Source organism: Paramormyrops kingsleyae, chromosome 3, assembly GCF_048594095.1.
Source record: "Paramormyrops kingsleyae isolate MSU_618 chromosome 3, PKINGS_0.4, whole genome shotgun sequence".
Taxonomy (NCBI): Eukaryota; Metazoa; Chordata; class Actinopteri; order Osteoglossiformes; family Mormyridae; genus Paramormyrops; species Paramormyrops kingsleyae.
Window position 1 is genome coordinate 21,528,219 of NC_132799.1, and position 27,185 is coordinate 21,555,403.

Consider the following 27,185-nt stretch of genomic DNA (forward strand, 5'->3'; position numbering starts at 1 on the left):
CCCATTATGACTATGCTCTGTCATATTACACACCTGTGGAGAGAGTGAATGAGTGAGTGAAGTTGGGGGAACGTCTAAGTGGAACTTTCAATGGGGTCAAAGATAAATCAGGGGGAGGGCCAGTCAGAAACTGGAGGCGACAGAGGCCCATTGTGAAGGCAGATGATTGGCTGCATGGTGGTGGGGGGTTGGAGGCAGAGCTTGGAGCCTGTGACCTATTGGCCGGCTGCCTCTGTTCCCAGGGAAGGGATTCCCTCTGCAGATATGAGTTTGCTGTATGGTGTGTGTAAGAATTCCCTGACGTGCTGCACTGTACGACACGACATACTGCTACACAGTGGGCACTGGTGCGCAGTCGCAATTTTAATGAATCAATCACTGCCACCTATGTCCAGGTTATGGTGATTTATGTTTTGGCAGGATGCTTGGTTATGTTTTGTCAGGGTGACTTCACATAGGCCAATTTGTCAGCAAATGGTAAACTTTAGTGGGTGGTAAATCAGGGTCGTTTACAGCGTCGTTTCCATTATCCTGCCAGGGAGCCAGTTGTGATGTTTATATTCTCCTTGGCGGTGCCTGACTACCATGTCCAGGGTGCCTCTCTTTGTCTGGGAGAGTGAGGAGACATGTTAACTGTCCTACCCTGCATCTCTTGTGTGTGTGTGTGTGTGTGTGTGGTGGGGGGGGGGGGGGTTGGGTCAGATATACATTACATTGTGGGAACCAAATGTCCTTACAATGTGATAAAAAAACCTCACTCATGGAGTTTTAATTAAAATTAAATATATATAAAAAAATTTATTAAAACTCCATGAGTTGCTGCTAAGAATATTATGTATACATATATCCATACCATGTAAGAATATTATGTATATATATATCCATACCAATCCACCTGGGTCACGGGGAAGCTGGAGCGGGCAAGAGGCAGGTCGCCAGTCCACCACAGGGCCAACACAGACAAGCTGCCACACACACACTCACGGGCAATTTAGAGTAGCCAGTTGACCTAATCTGCATGGATTTGGACTGTGGGAGGAAACCCACACACCACCGTGTGTGTGTGTGTGTGTGTCTGTTAGACCAAGAACAACAGGTGCCAGCAGAAAGCAGGCCTCATTTGGGAACACTTGCCTGCAAGTGTCATTGAAGCAGCATGACACGGCACCACCCCCCCCCCCCTTCCAAAGCAGCCATGCCTGCTGTCCGCCATCCTCTCATTGGTCACTCGTTGCACATTACCCTTCCATTGGTTACCCGCCTACTCTACACACCTGTTTGCATTTATGAAGCTTGTTTATCATTTTCGCAGGTAACCCGATAGTGGCTGAGGGGGATGTTCTGGCTACAACAGGCGGTGTGCACTGTGGTGGCCGGGGGTGGATCAGGGAGGCTTATCCCACTTCAGTCATCGTGGGTCATCTGAGACCTGGTCTGATGTGGGGATCCTCCTCCAGCTGTTTGTCATCCTCAGCCCCCCAGCAGATCAAGGCTGTCATGGCAACATGCCCATCAGAGGCAAATGATCTTTGCTACCCTTCAGAGATCCTACCTGTTTACTTTTAAATATTTCTTAGTTTCCCAGACTTGTATCCTTTAAGATCCAGGTTTCCTCTGGGAAGTCAAAGTAGTGGTGAATTCTTATCCTCTGTCTTGTCCATTTTGGTGTTCTGTGTCATTCCACCCTTTGCGGTACTCCGAGGGTCTTCTGTTGTGGTTAGAAGGGTAGGCCTCTGCTTCCTCCCATCCTTGGCAATGTAGAAAAAGTAGTGCTGTGGCATAATCGCTTCACACTCTACACGATTCCATTTGTTTGGAGTCCAGGTGGGAACATCAGTAGCCTGATGTGATGTGTCACATGGACAAACCTGCTCAGGGACATTCTCCAGCAGTGATAGTAAGGTGTTCAGGGCTCCCGCTACCGTGGTGGTCTCACATGAGTGGGAGAATGCAGCTGACTGAGCTGATTCTTTGCTGATTCTTCTGTCTTGATCAGTCAGAGAAAGCAGCCTGGGTGATTGAGTCTCAGGTATCTTAGCAACATCCATCCTGGGATGCATTTCCCAAAAGCATAGTTGCTAATGCAGTTAGCAGCTTACATAGTTAAAACCATGCAGCTGAATGGGTCCAAGACATGTAAGTTGCAAATGGGAGCTTTTGGGAAACGCACCCCTGACCAGCAGCCCAAGTACCCTGGTGACCTACCTGGAGCTGGTTGGAGCTCAGTAAATCTTCTGATCATGGGTGCACATCTCAGCTTGTCTCATCATGAAGTCCAGGAGGGCATCCTACACATTTCAGCTGCTGTTCTTAGCAGGGCTGCAATCTGCCCCAGTTCCGGCTGTCTGCAGGATTACAATAAGTTTGTTGCAGTGCCCAAAACACAGCTGTCGATGGGCTCATCTCAAATTGCACTGCTGTTTTGTCACTTTGATTTCATCCCCTCACTCTGGGCATCTGAATGCACATTTTTTGTGGTCGTCACCATCTGGACAGCTGCGTCTTAGTGACTCAGGAAGGCTTCAGCTGTCCTGGTCCGCAGGGAAAATGGAGTCACCCCCACCCTTCCCCTCTGTCCTTCAGGAGCACCCTGGGATGATGGAGAGAAAGGGCAAGAGACCCCACCCCCTTCCCACAGACGGCCTATGGATGGAAAGCTGCTCACATGCTTCGGCTTACAGCTGGCTGTACTTTCACTAAACCCACTGCGTGACCAGCCACCTTTGCTCAAGTTTCTTTCTTTGTATATGTATTAAATCCCTGATTAAATAAATATCTTTTATCCTACAGTAAATCTCCTACATAGGGAAGGCAGTTCAGCCCCTTCCTTTATAAGTTCAACCTGTTTCTGGCCATATTCTGGGGTGCCTTGGTGGTTGTTAATTGGTAACTGAGGTCCTCAGGAGAACTTCATATAGATCTTCTGGGGAAACCATCCCTCAGTTTTTTAATTTCATGCTGTTCTGAATATATGCCTGATCTGAGTACGAGCCAGACGGTCTGACCTTGTATGTCGTCTGTCAGCCACAGGACCATGCCCTCTGGTTTGAGCAGCATTCACTGGAGTAAAATCTCCCCATAGAGCAGACAAGAAGCAGGCCCCTGTCATGCTGTTAGAACTGGACAAGGCAACAGAAAGGAGAGGATGCAAGTGAGTGTCAAAGTTTTACGAAGGCATGGTCAGGCTCCCTCAGATTCTCACCACTTCTTTCCCACTTAAAAGTGGCCATAAGCAAAGTTTTTTTTCATTAATGAGCTGCCAGTAAGCCAATTGTTCTCTGCATCTGTTTTGGAATGGTATATCCTGGCATCTAGGTTTAGGAGTGAACTGAATGTGGAATTTTCCAGTAGTGCATGGGAAGTTGCTATGCTGTCATAATTATTACAGCAAATGTGAATTACCAATAAGTAATTTATTAAGTACCAATTGTACTCTTTTTAACCATCATTTTCAGTGTTTTTTGCAGTTTAGACAAAAAAACATGGAAAAAATTCCATTTGTATAATATTATTTATTTGAAAAAATAATCAATGATTTTTTTTCATTAACAAAACAGTAATTACACAATTAAAATAAATTCTGTACAAAGCTTCTTAAATACATTTCTGCTGGGAAAAAAGTCACGTTAACCCGAAGTGCCTTTATACACATTTGCAAAAAAAAATCTTAAATTAAAAAATTATAAAAAAAATGAACTTCACAAAATACATCAATTCACAAAATTGAACACATATAGTACAATTAAATAAAAGAATACAACTTACAAAAAAGCCACAGTATTTGAACAGAACGGACAGCATGGTATCACCAGGGTGGCGACATTGGGATACCGCGGCCATTGCAGGTTTGATGTACACAGTGATCGAGTCGCCGTCATTCGCGTTAGATATGCCATAAAAAAACACAACTGTTCATAGTGCAATGAGGTAAAACCGTCCTCGCAGCTGGTGCAACAGGACCAACATGCACCTTCCTGGAAAACGTAATGAGAGCAGGCCGCCAAGGGCCAACATCCTGTGCAGTCGCTGTGCTCGCTTCAGTTGAGAACCAGCTCATCCTGAATATCAGTTTTGACGTCTCAGTCCCGCAGCAGCACCTCACACTAAGGAAACCTTCCCTCTGGTTTGAGCAGCATTCACTGGAGTAAAACCTCCCCATAGAGCAGACAAGAAGCAGGACCCTGTCGTGCTGTTAGACCTGGACAAGGCAGCAGAAGGATTACATGCAGGTGAGTCTCATAGCCTCGAGGTTTTGCTTAGGCACAGTCAGGCCAAGGCAAACACACTAGAAGAGCAGCAAGAGATCAGAAAGGTGCACTCACCTCAGTTGCGATAATACATTCATCCTTCTCTTCAGATATCACGTACACGGACTGGTACTTTGTATCTTTGCATGCAGACTCTGGCTGCTTTATTTCTGAAGCATCACTGCAAAGATAATGGAAAGCTGGTTCAGCCTCAGGCAGCAAAGGCGCTCCATGGCCTGAGCTGACATCGGATGGGCTTGCTGCAGCATTTGGCTTTCGCTCCAGGACTTACCTCTTTAGCCGTTTGCAGTGCTTCTCTTGCAGCTCGCAGTCGCCCCTGCCATGATTGCCCGGCACTATAGGCAGCTCCTCGTGCTTCAGCTCGTACACCAGATTGTAATCCATGGCAGGGTTGCGGGCCTTGTAGCTGTTTCGCTCTGCACTGCCGTTGTCGCAGCGGAAGTCCACCTTCTTGTTGGTGTTCTTGATCTGCGTGGAGCTAACCACGCTTACTGAAAGGTCCTTCTCATGGTGGCGGTTGTGGGTCAGGTTGTTCATGGTCTCAGACTCGCTATGCCCGTCTGCCAGCTGGCCCTGACGCTGACCCTTCACCCGGAAATACACAGCCAGCACAGCACCACCCAGCAGCAGCAGGAGCACCAGGATGATACCAGCGCACACAGCGGTCCACGGCAACTCGCCTGCCTCTGAGTACCTCTTTCCAGGTGCCTTCACATCTGGCTGGCTTCCAGAGTGCTCAGGAAGCAGAAACTGGCAGTTCTTGCCACCATAGCCCTGGAAACAGGCACACACGTAGCGGCCGTCACGCTCGTGGCAGGTGGCGCCGTTGTGGCATGGGTTGTGCTCACACCAGCTCACAGGTTGGCTGCAGTTCTTGCCTACGTAGCCCGGTGGACACGTACAGGTATAGTCATCGATGCCGTCCTGACATGTGCCACCATTCTGGCAAGGGTAGCTGGAGCACATATTTATGCTGTCATCACAGTTCTTCCCAACAAAGCCTTCCAGACACTGACACAAATATGATGTGCCATGGTCCATGCACTGAGCACCTGAAATGGGATAGAAGTCTGTCAGCATCTGCTACATGCCATATCTAAATCCTCCTCCAGAGAAGGACTGCGGCTGCTTCTGAGGCAGCCAATAAATGGTGTCACCAGCCTCACCATTGGTGCAGGGGCTGGAGCTGCAGGGTTCAATTTTCTTCTCACAGTTGAAGCCGGAGTATCCCGTGGGGCACTGGCAGAAGTAGCCCCCATCCGGGTTGTCCACACAGCGCCCATCATTGAAGCATGGACCGTCAGCACAGGTGACGGCACTCAGGTCGCAGTTGGTGCCATAGAAACCAGGTGGGCAGACGCAGCTGTAGGTGTTCTCCAGATCCTGTCAGGAGAGATGAGCGCACACTTAGGACATCTGCGGCCTTCCTGGCAGTACACTTGATATATCTATCTAGCCTGCAGTAGCATGGCAACCCTCCAGAGTTGGATCTGGGAGAAGATCTAGACCCCAGAGAGAAGCCAGCAGTGTGGGCAGCTGGAACACAAAGGCTGGTGCTTACAGTGCAGCTTCCCCCATTCCTGCAGGGGTTGTTGGAGCATTCGTTGACCTCGATCTCGCAACTGGCCCCCGTGAAGCCTGGCCGGCAAGAGCAGGTGTAGCTCCCCTGGCCAGTGTTAGTACAAGTGGCTCCATTCATGCAGGGCTTGTGGTGGGTGCAGTAATTGAGATCTGAAACATGAAAAAGGAACATCTGACTCTGGTCTCCCCACAGTGGCAAATCGTGAGCTTTCCGGCAGGCAGTCTGATGAGGAAGCAGGTGCAAGCAGCTTACTGACCCCCCCCTTATGTGTTTATCTTAGACGAGTTTTTATGGCGCAAGGAATGGACAAAGTTCTCTGGGCTCTGGAAGGCTAACATATGAGGATAATCCCAGAAAAAGCCATGAAATGGGCATTTGATGGTCCAAATGTATGCAGCTATTAGTTAAGTTCTCCCCAAGTGAGCTCGATGGGCCGAATGGCCTCCTCTCGTTTGTATAGTTCTTATGTTCTTATGTTCTTAGATCGGCCTTCTGATGTGGACAAGTGCCAAGCGGGACCCACCTTGGTTGCAGAAGAGGCCTCCCCAGCCTTCCTGGCAATTGCACTGCCAGGGCTGTTGACAGGTACCATGGAGACAGCCTGGGTAACGGATGCAGTCATCACAGTAACGTCCACTGAAGCCCACCCGACATCTGACGAGGACATGGGGGTTAGAAAGCAGGCTTACATTCCCACACCACATTGGGAGGTCTGGAGGACAACGGGGGTATGGGGGGGGGGGGGGGTGACTCACTTGCATTCCCCAGGTTTGTCACAGAAGCCGTGTTCCTCGTCACAGCCGGGGAGGCAGATCGCTGCAAAGGGATGAACAGGCACATCAGAACCACGTAAGATGCATGACTTGACCACAGTGTGGTTCCTGTTTAATCAGAGCCTCAGAAGGCCATTATCAATAAATCCCCATTAATTTATTTCTAAGAGCTGGTGGCCCTATTAACTGCTACCCAGGAAATATTGCCCTTCCCCATCACCAGGGAAGGACTTTCTGCTTAACATAGTTGCCTGCAGACAAAGGCGATGCACACAAAAGCCCCTTTTTCTCCTCACTGTGGGTCAGAAGACCCCCTTTTTTTAATTCCGTGCACACAGCTCCTCCCCTTTTAGGATCCCCGAGTCCGTACAGATAAGAGCGGACAGCTGGCGTGCATGGTGCCATTACGGGACAGCTGCTCCATTGTCTGCTCTCACTCGGCAGCTGCCGGCTTCCAACAATACCTCATTCCGCCGGGCCAATCAGGGAGAGGCGCACCCCCAAGCAGCCAATCGCCCATTGAATTTAATCTGCGGCACGCGTGTGATTATTCCGCAAACTTTTCTAATTTGAATTCTTCAGTCTCGGGAGAGAGGGCGGGGGACACGGGGTTTCTGGTGTTGCAGGTCAGCATTTCTCTCTCGCGTTAATTATGTTTACCCAGTGCACGTTATTTCGCAAACAAAAAAAAACTATTTACTGTGCTGGCGGTAACGTGGGGTTAGTGAAGTGTTACGTTCGTTTTACTTACGATCGGTGCAGTAATGTCCCTTCCAGCCGGCATTGCACACGATCTCGCCTCGTTCCCCGCAGGTGAAGTGGCCAAAAGCATCGTCCCTAGGCCGGCAAAACACGGAGCAGCCGTCGCCGTAGTAATGTTCGTCGCAAATGAAGCGGTAGGAGTACTTCAGCTCAGTCCTGCCCCCGGTTTGCAGGTCCTGGGACCACTCTTCTCCCACCGTGAGGTGCCGCTGAGTCGTAATGCGACTGATCAGTCGCTCAGGATTTTCTGAAGGAGCAAAAATCATAAATATCCTGAGTTGATCATGGTGAACCCGTTGCCACGTTGCACTCGTCGCAATCCCAATTCGACATGTGCATCTGCGGCGATATGCCTCTTTCAAGGTTTCATTTATGTGTCTGGCTGTGAAACCCGTGACTGGCCATTCCTACCTGTTGAAAGGTCCTCGCTGGAGTCAGTGTGCAGCGCTTCGATGATTAGAGAAAAGGTCCCCTGCGTGGACGTGAAAAATTGCATTCACTAAGCAGGCTTAAGTAACTTTTGTTTCATAACTTCCTCGAAATTCTCAAAGGAGAGTTTAATAATAGGGATCTTAACCGTCCTGTTTAATGTCCACAGTTTTGAATCTTTGCATTTCGGAATTTTTCGCAGAGCTAACAATTTTTGTAGACCACAAAGACCCCTAATTTTCCGGTACAGGGGTTTTACAGAAAGATATGAATATGACTGAGTGCCAAAAAGTTTCTTGACATCCAGCAAGCTAATTTTAAGGATCCCGTTATACGAGAGCACCAAACATTTAGATCACTCTAAATTGATGGAGGTCAGAACAAAAATACTTACAGGCCATGTGAAGCCGAAAGGGAATCTGACTGGGTTGGTGAAAAAGTTGTCTGATGTTGTTTCGGGGACTTGAAAAGAGTTGGACCCGAGTACAGGGGTTACAGCGCCTCCGTAAGTGCACGGGGGCTCGGGGGACACGTTAGCCTGGTAGTGCTTTAGGCAGATCCTAAAAAACGTTTTACATTCACACTGCTGGAAGCCGGACGCAGTCCCTCCTTTGCAGCAGTTCGTGTTGCCCATCACTCCTTTCTTGTTCAGGAATTCCTGTAACTTCAGTTCAAAAACGCCAGAGCCAAAAGCCTGTGGAAGTATTATATATACGTTCGATTATTCGACCTGGAAACACTTTTCGATTTAATAACAACTTGAGTGAATAAGATGTATGCATGTAAACGTGCACAGAAATATTCGTCTTACCTGGCACATCAAGGCACACAAGATAGCAGCTATCATAAGCGGTTGACGTCCCATTTTGGTTAAATCTTCTTTAGACGCTAGATTGTAGAGCCTGGGCAACTTTTGCACGTCCCAGCTCAGATATTTATTGAAAGTTAGTCTTTTCTCACTGGTCCCACTGTCTCAGATCCGTCCTTTGTTTAATGAGTGCAAAATTGAGACGAACGTCTTATGTGGTATTTCTTTCTCTTCAGACCGTCTTCTCTTTATCTTCTTGCATCAGTTCATGCACTTTTCTTCTCCGAAAAGTAAATAAACAAAGTAATCCCCAACGAGACAATGAGCGGAGCAAGACCCCAAAATGAAATTTTGGGAATGAGCTCGAAATTCCTTGCCAAGGCAATAATTCCAATCGTGAAATTAAATATTACAGTTCAGCACAGATTCTAACTTGTAGGTGCAAAGAAAACGACAACTAAGCCGCAGAGGTGCTTGTGTGCGGCGTGTTTTCCCCCTTGGTGTGTTACGAGCAATGATGGTACTGATCCAAGATACTTCCTCGCTGCTTTCTTACTTGTTCTTTGCAAGACATGAAACTATGCGTGTGTCTGATGTTCTCGTCCTCCTGCCGCCAGTTTTATACAGACCGCTGCCTGCTTGGGTAATGAGATGCAAATGAGCTACCCCCCAATCTGGCTCGAGCTGTCACAAAGGAACACTTTTCAAAAAAAAAAAAACCCTCTCAAAAGATCGCCAAATGGTCACTGAGCTGTAAAATGTGCAATCCTTCCCCATGGCACAAAGCATGCTCATTTCCATTCCAGCAAAAATTTAACCGTAAGAATCCTTTACATCCTTTCATGACACAAAATCTCAAATTACAGCACCCTCCATTCCTCAGGTGTCAGATAAGTAATGGTGTTACTCCGGCAGTACAAACGTGCACACGGGATTGTATAATAATTAAACATATTTTGGAGTGTTTTAAATACATGTTCGTGTATATTTGGGCACAACTTCAAAGAAAATGTGAATTTTATTCAGTCAAAATTTAAATGAACGGGACATATAGTATATAGCTACTATTATATTAACATCAAGAGGTAAGACATTTATCACGTATATTCCGAAAGTATTTATATACATTTCTCCTGTGTTTGTATGTCACACACACACATATACAGCCACAGTAAATACTACGTACAAAACCAATGAATTTCGTTCACACACGTTGTATGGGGGGATACAACGTGTGTGAACGAAATTCACTGGTTTTGTACGTAGTATTTTTCCTTTCTAAGAACGTTCCAAAATAGGGCGAAATAATGTTTCTTTAAAAAAAAAAGTCTGACTTAAAATAGAAAGGCAATCTATCAACTTCAAACTTTGAGAACGGACAAGGAGAGTTGGTCTCAGCCACGCTGGATTGCTCCGGTGTTTACTTTACTATCTTGTTTTGATCGTCGTGCCGTTCCACACAGTTTGCTTTTTGCAATATACATCGAAATATAACTTCATTCATTTTCAAAACTGTGCTTGTCTCTGTGTCCAGGACGAGACTTGCAACAGTACCACATAATGGTTTTGTTAAGTTTGTACAAGTATAGATTTTTCCTCTTACATACTTAAGCTGGACAGTAAAAAGTGGGTTGGTGTGTGTCGCTCGCGTGGCTGTCATTAAGGCACTTTGTTATTGTGTGAGGGAAGAATAAGTTTGTTCTTTGTGCTCTCAGCTGTATGGTAATCCGGGCAGCACCTGCTCTCCCTTCAATATAACAGGAAGAAAGAGCTCCCCTAGGCGCGCGCTGCACTCCCTTCTACAATGTCATCAGCTTGAAAAAAGTTGCCCTTGCAGCGAAAAAAATAACGTACCAACCGTCATCTCATTATTTCCACCGTCAGACAGTGGGACACTTGTTTGTTTTCGCCCTGTGTTGTTTTACTATGTGATTCTCTTAATAAGCCCAGTCTAATGAAACTGCAGTAGATACTGCTGCTAAAAGTTATTTTAAAGTTGACTGCAGGGCTTTTAAACCCACTCTACGGTATAAGAAGTCACGTGCGTGCGTGTACTTTCGCGTCCGTATGTATGTGAATTAGGGTTATATTACTTTGTGGGGACCAGATGTCCCCCACAATATATAATAAAAAATGTTTTTTATTCATGTTGTGGGGACCATTTTTCGGGTCCCCACAAAGATCTGTGGATGCAATCAAAAAAGTGAAAATGCCAGAAGTTTCGTATTTTGTTTGGTTACTCGTGGTTAAGGATAGGGCTGGGTATGGGTTAAGGTCGTCATGTTGTAATTAGAGCTTTCACCATAGAAATGAATGGAAAGTCCCCACAAAGATATAATTACAAATCCGCGCGCCCGGGTGTGTGTGCACCGTGAGTAGAAGGGGTTACTTAATTAGGGCGTTAATTGAAACGGGAATTTCATTTTGAGAATGGGAGTGTTTTTTTTTGTTTGTTTTCTGAGATGCGTTACATAACAGCGAAGAGATCTCTAAGAGTATTGTTCAGGATGTCAAAGGCATTTAGTAGCAAGATTTTTGTAAACTTACGCAAGGCTCTATATTATGCTATATTCGTTTACTTGGACACGCTCAAGAGAGTTTCGAGTAAACAAATCTTTAATCTCATACTCTCAATATATTTTGTTATTTTCGAATAAACGTTAACTACAAATGTTTTCCAAAACATTAATTTGATTTTCATTTTCGTTATTTCGTTCCCATAACATTCCTGGTGTCCACCTCATGACATGCTCATCTGTTGCGCAACACAGGTTGCTCTCTGCTTTCAGGCGTCCGCTTTTTAACTAATCTTTTGGAGTTGTATAAAAAAGTTACACGCGTAAGATCGTATAAGAGAAAAACAATGCGGCAGTCATTTCTTCAACATAACCCATCAGGTATTTATTAAATTGACGTGGCACACATTTCTCGATTTCTGCAGCAAAGCGTAACTGAAGGACATGGTGAAACCCTTCAGAATCCTGCCCAGTACACTTATTCTTTTCAAACTTAATTTATGCCACGCGATTCTGTCTTGGTTAAATCAAGCAGAAAGCTTCTTTTTCGTACTCTCTCGCTCTTTCACAATGTGGACTATGGAGAGACTGTTTAACTTAAGTGTTTCTATAGGGGGCTGTTGTAGTTTAACTCCTGCCCACCAGTAGCTGGGATGAACAAAGGAGGGACTCGAGGTCTGACTATTCATCTTTTCTTAGCGCTTTAATTTTCATTGATTTTGAATACAAGGGGAACCCTTGGGGATTCTATCTGAAGGGCAGGACACGCCTTCAGACGCGGCCGGTCTCCCGGCCAACCATCTGCTCCCAACCAAATGGCGTTTTTTTCCACCTCCAACTGCATGTCTCCACTGTTTCGCTTACATATTACGCAGCCTTCAGCCAAATTGAACTGCAAGCATGTTAAAGAACCTGCAACGGTATGGCCTTCGCCATATGGTGGGGGAAGCCATAAGTTTCATTTTGTGAATCAAGAGTTCATGGGAACATGGACATGGTATGCATCACACCGTAACGATCATACTCGCCGTTATAATCCGCCTCGGTCGGTAATCTTGGTTCAGGACGTCGCGGGTGCGCTGAAATTATTAACAAAAAACAATATTTAACCTATTATTTAAATTTATTTAATTATTGAAATTAACAAATAGTTCCGGAAACGAGGGTTGGTATAGGTACTAGTTAAAACTCGAAATCCTGTGGCATAAAATAAATACAAAACATAGGCGTGAGGTAAGGAGGAGACGGGTGAGCGTATTCTCCTCCTTTTCAGTTCCTTTCCCTCTAATTATGGATGCTGGGTTGGGTTCAAAGGGAGGACGTATGTAAGTCGAACATACTTTAGAGAAAGGATAAAGGATTCTTTTCGTGATCATGTGTGATGCTGCAAAGGCATGCGTTAATTATAATAATAAAGGGTCTGTCGCGTGGCTAGGCTGGTTCACAGATAAGGCAGATGATGGATAAGCGGCAGGTTTGCATCTCTCCCCTTTTGGAAAAAAAGGAAGAGAAAAAAACAGCGCAAATCATCTGCTGCAGCTCTGCGTTGAGCCTAATTTTCATGATAATGACAGCGTGTTTACCTGTGATCCTGGGACCGAGGAGGCATTCTTTTGTCTCTAGGTCAGATTACTTTGGCCAGCTGTTCTACAGGGACAAGGACCAGTCTGAGAGTGACGGTATTGTCGATCTGTTTGTTGCTGGGGTCAGGCAGGAAGCCAATTGGGGGATGTTATTTGGGAGTGGCCGGTGCACCACAGAGGGTGCGTATGTGTGCATGCTGGAGGGTGGGGGTAGACTGATGCTGAGATTCAATTGAATGCTTCAGCAGAGTAGAGGGCAGTCGCGTGCCGATGTCTTCCAAAGAACATCTGCCTCTTTCCCCGGGGCTGTTTAGTTCATTTGATTGCACGTAGACGTATAGGAGTCCAGGGCTATGACAGGAAGGGAAAGAAAGAGGACAATAGAAGGCTATGCACGTATTCAGACCAACAGATTGCCAGCGACATCAGGCGCAAGTCGACATAGAAAGGAAAGAATTATAGTCGTCTCGGTCCGACCACGTTTTGGGAAACCTCAACGTGCGTTCTAAGCTGAACGAGAAACGTCTTCAAGGTGGAAGATGCATCATAATATCAGAAAACATGCGCTGCATTTTATAAGTTGAAACTTACATACCTGGAAAGTTTTAAAAGATAAATAATTACTCAATATATTTTTATCAGTTTCAAATATGACCATTGGTTAATGATATCCAAAAACTGCAGAGAAGCACTGTAACAGGTCTATATTTAGAATTTTAGACCTAAACATCGCCCCACAAATTTGACTTTAATATGCGATCTAATTACCATACTTACATACCAAAAAAACCCACAGCTAAAAAAGAGAGGTGTATAAATCTACCTTATATAGGCCTATCAGTCCACTATTTGTACTTATTTGTAAACTAATATTGGCCTTCCCCAAATCCCAAACGTATGAAGGGGGAATTAAAACGGGGCGATGCTTATCCTTTCCCATCCCTTCGAGAGCATCTGCCCAGAAATAAACAGATGTAGGCACCTGCAGTGACAGCGCGCATATGTTCCTCCTATTCACACTTCCCAAGACACGCTCACAATGGATCTACTTTGTGTTCATAAAGTCACCAAATATATTCGTCTTAACTCCCTGGAGACCCATGCTATGTTATGTCGTTCTTCATCAGTGATTGTATTTCATTCATAAACGAAAACGCTTAATTTTATTCGACAATGAATTTTTAAATAACATTTTAATGTTACAGGCCTATATGTTTCGTATGTTTAGTTAAAACATTGCATAAATGCCGACACAGTACATAAGTCCGTCTTTAATGCAAGTCAGAATTTTATTAGGTGAATTTTATGGCTTGCCAGTTGGCTATATCCATTGCTCTCAGAATCTCAATAAAGTGTGAATGAGGACAATAAATTAACGTGCAAAAGGACAAAGATATTTATTTATACGTAGTAAAATGTACTGTAATAAAATCTACCAAAAATCAATAAACAACGACGCAGTACGAGCTCACTTTGAAACTAAAGATAAAACATTACATAAATGTGAGAAACTTCACACAACTAAAAGAATACATTTATTTCGATAAGATATTTGGCGTATATACTGTAATGATGTCAGCTATGTTCTCAAAATAATTTAACATGGGAGCTGTATTTTAGAACCGCTACTCAAGCAACATAAGAACTTTAACCATTGTGTTAATCCGAATAGGGGAATTGGGCAGTCGTAATTACGATACGACGCGTGTTCAAGTTAAGTCGAAGCAAAATGGAAGCGATAAGAAAGCTAGTTTTTGCTTTGCTGTATTTTTCGTTCCTCCAACGCCTAGACTTATTTGTAGCGTTAATTGAAAATTTCGCAATCCCTTGCTCAAACAGCAGGTAGCTAGCCAACTACAAGACAAATATTTATGTCTTTTCACGGCACACCATTTACTAACAATCTTTTCAGCATGCAAAACAATTCAGAGTTTTGCAATTACACTCTATATAAAATGTACTACTTTAAAAAAAAAAAAATCCTTTCACAGTGGAGCTACGCGTGGCCTCCGCCATTATTGTTGTAATGACACGCCCCCAACTCGGGAACTCGAGCCTTGAGGAAAATTCCGAGTTTTCCACTGGTAAATATTCATAAGCTCACCTCCTTTTTACGATTTTTCCGACATGACTTGAAGGCAGGGACACAGCGGGTTGACGTCACCAAACCGCGACCGGAAACGGGCGTGTTTAAAAACTCACACGCCAATGTTACAAATATATTCGCTGTGTCCGAAATCGCGCACTTGCGTCAGTGCACTGAGATGTAGTGCGTAGTGCGCACTTCCTTCTGTAGTGCACACTACCATAGGTAAGTGCTGTCCTAAATGGAACACTAACGTTCTGCACTTACCGGAAGTGACGGACTAGCATTTGATCGCGATTCTCGAGCGCGCCAAAATATCTGCCGTGTTTTGTTTACAATGAATTTCCTTGTGGTTTTATTTGCGTGTATATAACCTATCTACGACCGCCTAACCGGCTAAAAAACTGCTAACATTTACGTGTGCGAACTCTTCTAAGTCGATATAATCGCAAACTCAAAGTATCTATAACTGTCGTCAGAGAGTGACAGGCTACACACCGCAGTATACATCAGTAAAATAATTTTATTAATGTTCTTGTCCGCCTTAATTCAACTCTGAAAACTTGCCGAAAGTCCCTCCCCTTCCGCTACGTAGTCAAAATGGCGTCCGTTTAGTGCGAGTAGTGTCCAACATTCTGCCCTGCGTTTTCTCAAGAGAGTCTCAGTGCACTGAATTTTAGCTTAGTTGTCAGTGTGAACGCACTACGCCCTAAAATCGCGCACTAAAAGTGCCCAGGTGCGCGATTTCGGACACACCCATTCTTTCTACTTTCGAGAGAGTATATGTTAATGCAGAAACATTAAAAAGGAAATAAATGTGCCATTTAACAGTGATGCAATATACTGTAGTTTCATAGTGTATATGTAGGTTCCTCACCTAACTGAGTGTCTTTTTCAACATAGCTAACTATTTAGCTAAGTAGCTAATTTGCCATGCATCTCTAACTATTTTTTAAATCAGGAGTGGGGAAGCTCTTCCATGGAGGTCCAGTGTGGTGTGGGTGCAGGTTTTTGGGTTAGTCTGTAGGGCTTTGTAAAGAATGTCGGGCCAGATGCAGGTGGGCCTGAGGGAGATAGCGAGCTGGCAGCAGCAGGCTTGCCCAGGCAGCTGGCCTTCCCTGGTGGCGGATTGCATGTTCTGCCTGCAGCTGTGGTACTGCTGCTTGGCTTGGGTGCAGAGTGGCCAGTGGCACAAGTCCCTGCACTGTCTATGTGACTTTGTGGGGGCCTTCTCCCAGCTCGGCATACACCTGGTGTCTTTCTTTGATGGCGTGGTGGGGGTGAGCAAGTAGGCCAATTGGATGAGGAGGCAGCTGGAGTTGAGCAAGGAGGTTGCCGCCCTCTTCTGCTACCTGAGACTGCAAGAGCGACAGCCGGACCGCAGTGCCATGCCCTGCCTTCCCTCTGCTCTCACCATGTTCTCTTGCTTCCACCTCAAGTGCCAGGAGACATGGAGCATGATGCATGAGGCCGATTATGAAATTGCTGATTATGCCTGCCAACATGGCTGCATGAGCATCCTGGGTCAGGACACAGACTTCCTCATCTTTGACAGCACCCTTACCTGTTTGCAAGTCTGCTGTGTCTAGATCCTATGAGCACAGTGATGTTCAGCAGGGAGAGGCGATGTCACACCCTCTGACTGTGAGTCTTTGACCTGCTGCTTCTAGCGTGCATCATGCCCGAGTAGCAGCTGCACAGGGACTGTGTGGCTGCATACAGGATTGAGGCTCCTTGTCATCAAGGCAACAAGGTATTTTCAATGGTGTTCTTCATCAGGGAGCATCGCCCCTCTGAGGGGATGTCAGGAGGCGTGACCCTGCTTCCTGTGTCAGAGGAAAAGCAAGCGCTGCTGGAGAAAGGTGTGCATGCCTGTCTGCTTCCAGGTCAGTGGTCACCATGGGTGACCTCTCACCTGCCCCCATAGCATTTGCCATGGATAGGTATGCAGGGGCAGATATTTTAGAGGCAAATTCAGAAAAACACACATTATGCATTACAAGTGGGGTGCAACTGGGGTCACTTCTACTGTTACAGGAAAAAGGTTTCATTGGGGATCATTAGTCAGACATGAGTGGCCCTGTGAACGATTCAGATGCAGTTTTTGCTTTTGTGTGATCCAAAGGTCTGTGAATGATATAATTCGTTTTTGCCTTATTTGGGATGAACCCACTTGTCATGCACGCTGTGATTGTCTGACATCCCATCACCACCACTGTTTCTTCTCCAGGTTGCCAGGGAGAATCACATGGAGGCCAAGTGCTTCATAGTGTATGGCATACTCCATGATGGCCTGGTGGAGTGCAGCAACAGCCTGGAGGATGTGGGCACGCTGCTACCCTCCAAGGGGCTCAAGTACCGACCCGCCAGGAGCATCTATGGGCTCCCAATGCCCACCCCACCTGGTAAGGTGTCCTGAAGATGCAGACTGTATGCTGACTGTATGTGACTTGCCATTTCCCCATTGAAGTTCTCTGAAGGTGTGGTGGTCCTGCTATTCTCTGTTTGTGGTCCTGGTCATCTTAGATAGCAGCTCTATCTTAGACAGCACCCTATGCTGAAGTCTATGCAGTTGCCTGACATGCACTCTCCCAGAAATGTAACTACACATCGCAGCAATGGCAATGCAGACTGCAAGAGCTGTGATTGGTCTGCTTGGTAGCATTAATTTTTTTTATGGGAGCAAAGTAAGCGTACATCCCCAGTGTACTTATATAGGTGATTGTAACTGGAGCGTTATTTATATCTAGTGTTAAATAACCCACCCTAGGCATCGTAGCAACAGATCTACAAAACACTCAGGATGACAACGCTAATTTCACTTACCTCCATTAAGTTTATTCGTCCTTTACAAGACTAAAAAGAATGTAAAAAGTAGTGGAAACACTAACTGTAGAAGATGTCTAAAAGTGACTTAGTAGAGGTTTGACATTTTTCCAAATTTGTCTGCAGCACAAATGTAACCAGGACTTCATAAATGGATACTTTGTTAAATGTTTGTTTTTTTTGTGTTTCAATTGTATGATTCATCAATTGAATATGTCACGGGGTGGAAAGACTGTAAATACAACATCCAAAGCTATGTATCACCTGGTGTTATAGCAGTGTTATAGCAGTGTAAACGCGCAAGTATAAATGCTCGCAAGGGCATAGGCCACTTGTGTAGATCACAGCATAGGCTTGACACAGAAGTATAATCCAGGCATAAGACATCAGCTTGCCAAGAAAGGACATTCAGTGTGATTTGAGGTCTTTTATATGGGTTCTATCTGAAAGTCAAGGCCCCTGAGTTAGAGCAGATAAGCCTTGGTTTGCAGAGAGCAAGTATGTCCATGTTAAGCTAGGCTGTGCAGACTGAATCCCTCTCCCTCCAGTGGCTTTGCACCCCAAGCTGGAATGAGACTCAGAGACTCATGGTGCGTTCCATTCGCCTTGGGATCCGATTTTCGGATTCCGAGATTACATCACATCCGCTAAAAACTCGGATGCGTTCCACTTGCCACACAAGTAGCAATACCATGGACCCATATGAAAAAGTGAGATTTTTTGCTTAGCTGGACAACTTGTCAGATTTAAGGTACTTCAGTTTAAATGGCCTTTATCTTCGTTCACTTGCAATTAGTCCGAACTTCCTTAAATCTGACAAATGATCCGACTAATCATGAAATCCAATTCAAGCCCGGTTAATTGTTAGTCATTGTTAGCAATATCAGTTGATAACACATTAAGTGCGGTGCTTTATGTATAAAACTCTGTAGCAACATGTCCACAGATAAGTTGGATGGTATAGAGTGTGCAACCGATTTAATGAGCCACAAATGAGAAGTAGTGCTTAAACAGTATAAAACTACAACTTTCCCTTCTATTGATAAAGGGTGCAGCCATCTTGGATTCTGAACTTGGGATCCTCTGTGCTGTCCGTGATATTTCTCGGATCTCCGAGAAACGGAAGCGCGCATGTCGTCACTTCTGGCTTCAAAACTCGGATCTTGTGTCTGTTGCCTCCGAGTTCCAAGGGCAAATGGAAAGCATCATCAGACTCAGTGGTGAGTCTGAGTCTGATCATGTGACCACATGACACCGCCCCCACTCCCATGTTCCTCATGGATTTATGTCTGGCCACAGGTCCCAGAGTCCCTGCCCCCATGGCCAAGGAATGGTTTATGTCTCCTGGAAATCACTTGCAGGAGCTGGTATGCCCATCCCCTCCGAGCAATGTGGGTGAGCGCCCTCACTGTCTCTACCTTTTTAAAGCTTTATTTGGTGTTTCATACAGCCTTCCCCTTTAAGATATTAGCATTTATTGGTTGACATTCCTGCTCATGCTCTGTCCTGCTTGTCCTCCTACCGGGACCCCCAGATCTGATGCTGCTGTCATTTGGCTAAGGCCCAGGAACGAGGGCCATTCGGGTAAGGAGCTTCCTCCCTATCTTCGAGCTGCAGGAGCTGGGGCCTGCCATCTCTGCTGGAGAACGGAACATACCGCTGCTGGCCACTGTCAGTCTCATTGAAGTGCAGCTGAGGTGGCCGTGGCTGCAGTCACATGGCGAAATTCTGCAGCCTTTTACGGTTACAGTGTGTGACTCACTGGAAGCCTTTGTGCTCACGCTGGTTGGGGGGGGGGGGTGTCTCCCCACTTCTGTAATTCCCCTATCATCTTGCTGTTTAATCCAGCCCCCTCTTTGGAAATGCTACCCCAGCTCCCTCTCTCCAGTCTGATGGTTTGACACCCCCGCCCACTACCCAGGTCAGCTTGCTCTGCTTGGAGGATGTTAACACTTACCTGAGCCAAGCCGTCTGCCTTGGTTTTAAATCGGACGGTGAACTGTCCCGCATCATGGTGAGCTAACCCTATAATGCTCCCCCCCATTCTATCCTAATTGTAGCCCCTTCATTGGTTGAGCTGGCCAGGGGTATTGGACCCCATTGCTACTGGGCAGCAGGGTGATGCCCCCCCTCCCCTTGTTGCTCCTGGGCTGCCACTTTGCCACACAAGTGAGGCACGTGAGCAGCCCTCTTTGAAACTCCCGCCCAGAGGAAAATAGTTTATTGTCTTGCGACAGAAACCGCAGTGAGCGTGCAGGGCCACAACAGCGTTATGACTGCAGGGCCTAATTTAAGCACTCCCCTGCCCGCTATTCCAGGCAACAGTGGTTTCCCCTCTCCCGGACTGATCGCGTCTTCCCAAGATGTGACAATTGCTGATGGGAGAATGGTTCAAAGCTGGCTTCTGATTGCTGCTCCAGGATGTCTTCCAGCTATCCGCAAACTGCTACTTACCCCCCCCCCCCCCCCCAACACCACCATCAGCAAGCTTGCTGTCCACCTGACTGGCTGCGAGCGCTCTAGCCCAGGATGGAGGCTCTAGACGGGCTAACAACCACAGAGCACCCCCAGCAGAGTAGGCCAGAAGTGTGACAGCTGGATCTCTGGACAGAGATCCTGTCGCTCTTCAGAGATAATTTGAGAATGCTCTGGGCTTCTGGGTATTACTCAGCCTGCACTGCTCCCTCCCTTCTCTTTCATGACTGCCTGTAAGGAATTGGATCCAATCACCTGAATGTGCTAAGAGTATTTGTGTCTTATACAGGCAGTGAATAGTCATGTGCATGTTTGTGGAGGTGTGTGTGTAGTCAGACCATGTTGATGTGTGTCTTTGGTCTGTGCACTTGGCTGTTTCTGTGTCTGTCGCCTTGGTTGTTTGAGTGTCAGTATAGTCAGTGGTTTGTGTTTGTAGCCTTTGGCTGTTTGTGTGTGCAGTGATTCCACTACAGCAGCAGGTGTTGAATGGCTGCATGTTGGGGGGGGGGGGCAGGGCCAGAGGGGAGGGGAAAAGGGCGGGGCCAGTGAGATAGGGAGAGGAGGGGGCTCAGCCAATGAGGGCCAGAGGGCGGGGCAAAGGGTCGGGGGCGGTCGACAGCCCTGCTGTTGGGCAGATGAAAGCATGCAAGGCCACTGAGCCTCTCATCTGCCTCGTGGGGGTGGGGGGGGCACACGCACCTGTCACTGGGGCTATTGTTGGGGCCCATCAGGGGTGATACTGTCACATCTGCCTGAAATCTCAGAAGGGGGGGTGGGGGGACAGATGGCGCTGTCTTCTCTCTCTCCGGGGGCCGGCCTGATACCTCTGCCTAATCCCCCCCACCCCCATCACAGTGCCTTCTGCTCTGAGGCCCTGATAGTAAATCCACATGATAAAGCGGGGGGAGCATTCCATGACCTGGTCTGAAATAACGAGGCCAACATCCCACGTCATAACGCTAACGTCATGCCTGTCTCTGCGGTGATATGCCGCTGGCGAGAAGCCTACAGGTGAAAAGCTCCAGGGAGATCACGATGCACACAACCCCCGCTGGCCTGCGTGGAGGGCAGGATGGTGGTTGTGTTAGGGGCCCTAGCCACGCAGTGCTGCCGTGTGGCTCCTGCAGGCTGGGCGGGCGGTATCCTCAGTAACTGCCCAGGCAGCCAGTGGGAGGCTCTCTTATCTTTATAGTGCCCCTCACATGTGGCAGGTGCTCCTTTGAGTGTGTACAGAGGGCTACGCATTGTGGGGGTGTTTGCTTTAGGCTATGCCCTGTTTCCCAGGGGAACAGGTGGCTGGCTGCCCCTACCCCCCCCCCTCCCCATCACCAGGCTTATCTGGGGCCACGTACCTGCCAGCAATGGGCCCTCTCACCACAGCCCAGCCGGTTAACAGGGAGCACCTGTCCTACCTATGACCCAAAAGCTTCAGCAACATTGCTGCTCAGATGGCTTGGAGTAGCTCTCGTTTGGGGGTGGCACAGCTCTCTGCCCTGCCCCTTTTGGATGGGCCTTTTTTTTTACTCCTCCCTCAACTCAGACTGAGCCCTCGTGGCCACAGGTGTGGCCTGTGGATCCCTGGACCATGCAGCTGGGGGTGCTGTTTGTGCATGGCCTTTCCGTACTCCTGGCAGCAAACAGTGCCTGCGGGGCTCCCCCACCCCCCCCCAGTGAATTCATGCCCTGGAGGACCTTCAATTGGCTTCCCTTTCACGTCTGAGCCACCATGGCAAATCTGGCATACCATGGCAAATCATACCATCACACAGAACACCTTGGCCTCCTTCCTCCATCACATTTTACATTTTTATTTATTTAGGAGATGCTTTTATCCAAAGCAACATACATGGGGGTTAAGGACCCTGCTTAGGGCCCCATCGGTGACATCAGTTGATGCCGTGATGTGAACCTGCAACCTTCCAATAACAGAGTATTTGAACCTACTGAGCCGCATGCATATTGAACAGCGCTGGTACCGAGAGAGGGTATGGTTAGCCCCCCCCCCCCTGTAATTGGCCCAGACTGGAACACAGGGCCTTTAATATCATCGAATCATCAATGTGCAGGGGCTTTAACATCATCATCATCATCATCATCATCATATAATCATCATCATCCCCATCAACATCCTTGTGCTGGGTGGTGAGCCCTCCCCCCCCCTCCCCATGGCTGAAGGTCACCTCTTATATGCAGGCTGCTTTGTCATAGCGAGAATAATTCTGGGTTTCCTTTTCTAGGGCACGGTCTATATTAAGTAACATAGGACAACAAAATTATAACCTGGGGGCTAGTCCAGTCCCCCCCCAAAACTGGCGCCCACGGCGTCCTGTGGTTTTTTTTGTCAATTAGGGGAAAAGCTTAGAAATTGTATCCATCTGTGTACTCTCTCTCTCTTTCTTTTTCTCTCTTCCTCTCACACAAAAACACACATACTCATACACATACAGCCACCCCCACAGCATATAAATAAGGTTGGACCAAGATATCTGATCGGTTGGACCCGCCTCCTATAGTTGCTTGGACCCACCTTTTCAACAACCTGATTGGTTATCTCTGTGAACCAATCATCTTTCCATCTGCTCTCAGAACATTTTGTGTAAGTAAAACTCCCATGAGCAGTCATAGGCATGTGGGGAGATGATGGTGCAGCCAATTGCACTCTTTCCTTGTCCCTCTGCCTCCCTGCGAATGTGTATACTGGATACCCCCACTGTGTCATTTCTCCATATTTTGAACATCTCCAGGGGAGGCAGCCAGTGGCAGAGGAAGATGACCCCCAGTCTTGGGGCATGGGCCCAGACTGGAGTCCTGCACATCCCAGGTGGGGAGCCTGAGGGGTTGAGGCGGGCTCTGGGTGTGGTCTGAGCTTGAGGAGGAGTTGAGTGGAGTCTGTGACAGGGGGTGGGGTTTACACCACAGATGGAGAGGAGACATCAAACATGCAGCTTCAGTTGGGGCATTGGCCTGAGGGTGGGTCTGGCTAGGTGCATCGCAGCTTCCAATGTGACCGCAGGAGGCATCAGAGAGTAAAGGGAATGACAGAAAGTGTGTGATGCAGAGTGGAATGAGGTGGGGCATAACGGAGCAGTGGAGTTGCTTGGACTCTTGAAATCTGCGTTTACAAGGCTGCCTTTCGCTTTTGTTTTGCAAGTTTATACACTGAACCTCACTGCTCAGGGGGCTGATTTGGCTGGCTATAGTAGTATTTACTGATGATAGCATGTGTTTGGTAAACTAACGCCATCGTTAGACACTCATCAGGGGGGATATCTGCCTGTCGGCACATTCCCGCCTCTGCTGTCACGCAGGTCCCCCGGGGCATTGTCTGGACTTCCACAGCTTAGTACTCGACTGTTACTGCCTCCTCCCCACCCCCCCCCCCCCACCCCAAACCAGACTACTTCACTGTTTCTCATCCTACAACTTTCTTCGATGTTCCAATGCTTGTGTACATTTCACCTCCCCCCCCCCCTAATGGAAGATGCTTATTTCTGGCTTTGCTGAATGTCTGAGAATTTATCTTTGTTTTGTGCCCCCCAATCCCCTTTTGGTTTCTGTTTAATTGTAGGTGGCTCCAGCATCAAAGTGCCCTGCCCTAACTGTCGCAGACACTCAGCTCTGTGTGGGGGAGGTGGACCTGGAGGGGTGGCCTGTGTTGAATAGAGACGCTGAAAACCAGCAACCACAAAGGGCCCCGCGGGACTGAGGAGGCACATGGAGGGTTTGGGTTACCCACAAGCCCCCGCCCCACTCCACCCCACCCTGTTAACCTGCCAGCCATGTGAATCCACAAGTACTTTCCTGATCTGGGGAGGAAACTTTACAGCCTGGGGGCCATAGGCACTGACTGGGCCCACAGACCAGACCTGATGACTGTGCCTACTGACCGGGCCTGGCCTACTTACTGAGCTCACAGCCTGTGCATTTTTTATGAAATAATGAAGACACAATGCTTTTCTGCAGCCTGGGGATGTGTTGCCCTGTGTGCAGTGTGCAGGGTATACTTACCATGGCGTCACGGGGTGGTAAAGGGGTTCGTACTGAGAGACAGACTCAAAGCCTACAGGCCGCCACTGATCAGAAGGAAGTTGAGTGACACATTTTCCCCCAGATGCATGTCTAGCAAGGCCTCCATTACACAGTTAATTATGGTGTACTCCGTCTTCTCTTAATGGTATATATAGCTGGTGCCTGGAGGCTCTGTGGTCAAGCCAAGCCGGGGGGGGGGGCACGGCACCCACCCGACATGGGGCTGTGTGCCCTGACTCAAGCACATGGTGGAGAAGTAACTGGGCAGGGCTGCTCTGTGTGTTTGAGGGGGTGGATTACATTGGTTTGGAGTAGCGTGCTTATGTGGTTAATGCAGGGAGGGGACCCAGCAGGGTGGCACAGGCTGGTGGAGGGAGGTTTGATTCCCACACCTTCTCTGCATTTACACTGTATTTCTACATGTTGTTCATTTTCATTCTTGTGGTTTTAAACACTGACATGTGAGGGACTGCAGCTGAAAATAACACAGCTAAATAAAACCCCGAAAGTCCTCCTGTGTAAACTGTTTGCTGTTGCAAAGACCTGTACCTTTAACAACTGTACTTTTAAGGGCAACTTGTTTTTTTTATTTTTTGATTGGTGGTGTTAATATGACTTCTTCAGAAGTTAATATAACAGCCTGTGCTATTTGCTAAATCAGAAATAATTGAAATAACAGTTGAATACTTCAAATATTGTGTCACATCCAACAATGTAAGGAATGACCCAGAGTGCAGGCTGTACAGGGGTAATCCCTCGCGGGGACGTTTTATTGGCTTAATCAGGCAGACAGCAAACATTAACAGGCAACAATGAACAGACAAGGGATACGGAACTAAAATTTGCTTATAAACAAGGCTAAAGAGGAGCAAATACAAGGCAGCTGTGAACGATCAACAGGAGGGCAGGAACAAGAGATGTGGCTGATTTGGAGGCACACCCAAATTAAAACATGGGAATCAGACAGGCGGAGCAGGCTGGACCTAACATACTGAATGTCTTGTGTTGACATAAGGTACTTTCACACCAAAGTTCTGGAACCTGGTCCCTGGTTACAAGTTTTGAACTTTTGAAGTTCATGGCCACTTTCGTTTGTTGCCTTCACATTTCCCAACAGAACTGGGACCTTTATGCTAAATAAGCATGGGAGACGCAAAAAGCTTGTAGGATGAACTTCACACAAAATTCAAAACTATACCACCACCCCAAAACAAGCGATTGCAATCAAAATGGGACAGGCCTTTTATTCAAATTTTATTCACATGAACTGACATGATTATTGCAGAAATATGGAGACGCAAGCAAAACATTTATTTATTAAATGTATCTGAAGTACAAAAATAATTTCCTTTGCTCAGTTTTTGCTCTGCTATTTATATTCCTTTTCTCCAGGCTTCCATGTAACTTCCAAGTTAGTGGTGGTGCTTGTGGTAAACCAGTCAGCAGGCTATCACTGTAAGCTCCCCCCCCAGTAGTTCCTATTTAAATGAAAAGTACCCAGTTTGGAGTAGGTACTAAAAAACGGTTCCAGAACTGCCTCCGAGGAACTACAATTGGACTGAGTTCCTGCGGTGTGAGTGTTTGCAGAGCATTTGCAGCAGATTTATACTTGCCATGACTGCGGATGCTGAAACATCCGAGTGGAAAAAGCAGGAACAGCTCAGAGAAGGAAAAGGAGTAGAGGGTGCGTGGCCAGAGCTGAGGGCGGGTACTGATCCGTGTAATCCTCATACACCCCCTTCCACAGTGTTTGGTGCTCCCAGCTGACAGATTCAAAGGTGGATGGGGGTACCGCGCTCTACCGCCTCCATTTAGCCATTGCGGCCATGTGCTCTGTGGGCGGGGAATGCTTCACAGCTGGAATTTCACTTCGCTGTTAGGGTGAAATGCAGAAGCTTAGAAGCAGAGTGAAGTAGAAATGCTTTTTTAAATCCAAGTTCAGAATTGCTCTTAGACCTGGGGGGCAGAACAGCCTGTGGTGTGGACCATGACATGCACCAGAATCCTGGCGAAGGTAGAAGAAATTAGCAGATTCGACACAAGTGTACAAATACACACCAGGAGCTGGGGCAAATCTGACCCTTGGGTCACAAAATCTGCCCTCTTAAGGTCAAAGGGCTACCTGGCTGGGACAGTACATTAGGGATCTAGAAGAGGGGTTGGTGTCCTGGGGTGGGGCAGAAGAGACAGGGCCTCTGGCTGTGGGGCTCACGCTAGGACGGGTATACCAGGGTTTAGGAAGAGTGGAGGGGTTGTGGAGGAGGCCATACATGCACAACCCCCCCACTCAGAGGTGTCTTGCCATGGTCCAATTGAAAGCAGCAGTACCTACCAGGCTTCTGCAGACTGATCAAGTTTTTACATGGCCCATTTGGACTGTGGTGTGTCTCTGTGTTTGAGCAGCTCGGTCCAGGGACCTCCCCCACAACTCTCGTCACATTAATTGTTTGGCTGGAGTAGCGATATGCTTATCAGCCTCTTGGTTTATCTCCCTCTGCGACGTATCACAGAGCCGCCGGCGAGGAGGAAATGTAAGGTTATGTGGTGACTCCCACCCCCTGCCCCCTCCCCACATGCAGCCTCCATCTGCAGCCGTGCTTAGTGCTTATTGGAACATATGCTGTCTCTTACTCGTTTGCCATCTGTTCTCTCATCTTACGGAGTGTTCCTGTTGCCAGGGCGACAGGCCCTTTCAGTGCACCAGGGCCGCAGACATTTCCTGCTCGGGATCCTTTGTTTTTCTCCCTCCCCCTCCCCCTCCTTTTTTGGAAGTTGTACACAGGAATGGCTTCAGCCCTCACCCACACCGTGCTCTCCAGCAGTGCCCTTGGCTCCAACACCCTCCTGCCTTGTGAGCTACCGCCTCTCTCTTGTTGGTGTTTGTGTTGACGTTGTTTTCCTGGCCCCTCATTTCACATGCGGCTACCAGCTGACACAGCACTGAAGTCTATCAAAAGTCTGTTTCGGGTTTTCAGTGACTTTGTGTTGTCAAGTGCATCCCAACGGAGGAGTAGAGGCAAGAGAGGCAAGACCTCTGTGATGTGCCAC

The 27,185-nt window shown here is 47.3% G+C and overlaps 3 protein-coding genes across 6 annotated transcripts; 2 read left to right on the forward strand and 1 right to left on the reverse strand.

The window, feature by feature from the left end:
* Window positions 1-3,492: 3,492 nt before the first annotated feature.
* dldh (dihydrolipoamide dehydrogenase) lies at window positions 3,493-15,054 on the reverse strand. 4 transcript variants are annotated; one of them, XM_072709840.1, is made up of 14 exons: window positions 14,826-15,054; window positions 12,722-13,072; window positions 12,167-12,217; window positions 8,626-12,065; window positions 8,209-8,508; window positions 7,797-7,857; window positions 7,375-7,632; window positions 6,606-6,666; window positions 6,374-6,504; window positions 5,830-5,999; window positions 5,435-5,651; window positions 4,540-5,320; window positions 4,323-4,428; window positions 3,493-4,198 (listed from the first exon to the last, which is right to left on the reverse strand). In XM_072709840.1, exons 4-14 carry the CDS (start codon window positions 8,677-8,679, stop codon window positions 4,193-4,195), a joined length of 2,145 nt encoding a protein of 714 aa, XP_072565941.1. In that variant the 5' UTR covers window positions 8,680-12,065; window positions 12,167-12,217; window positions 12,722-13,072; window positions 14,826-15,054; the 3' UTR covers window positions 3,493-4,192. The 4 variants fall into 4 exon arrangements, with proteins under 4 accessions (XP_072565941.1, XP_072565942.1, XP_072565940.1 ...); XM_072709841.1 differs by lacking the exon at window positions 12,722-13,072; XM_072709839.1 differs by having other exon boundaries at window positions 8,626-12,217.
* A 793-nt stretch (window positions 15,055-15,847) lies between these two features.
* Window positions 15,848-16,449, forward strand: fam120b (family with sequence similarity 120 member B). The gene is given in 2 exon segments (XM_072709305.1): window positions 15,848-16,364; window positions 16,367-16,449. Coding segments are annotated over 2 exon segments (600 nt in total).
* Window positions 16,450-16,626: 177 nt separating this feature from the next.
* LOC111848986 (family with sequence similarity 120 member B) lies at window positions 16,627-24,777 on the forward strand. The gene is made up of 5 exons (XM_072709842.1): window positions 16,627-16,693; window positions 17,038-17,212; window positions 18,933-19,028; window positions 22,853-22,929; window positions 23,677-24,777. Exons 1-4 carry the CDS (start codon window positions 16,676-16,678, stop codon window positions 22,879-22,881), a joined length of 318 nt encoding a protein of 105 aa, XP_072565943.1. The 5' UTR covers window positions 16,627-16,675; the 3' UTR covers window positions 22,882-22,929; window positions 23,677-24,777.
* The last annotated feature ends 2,408 nt before the right edge of the window (window positions 24,778-27,185 follow it).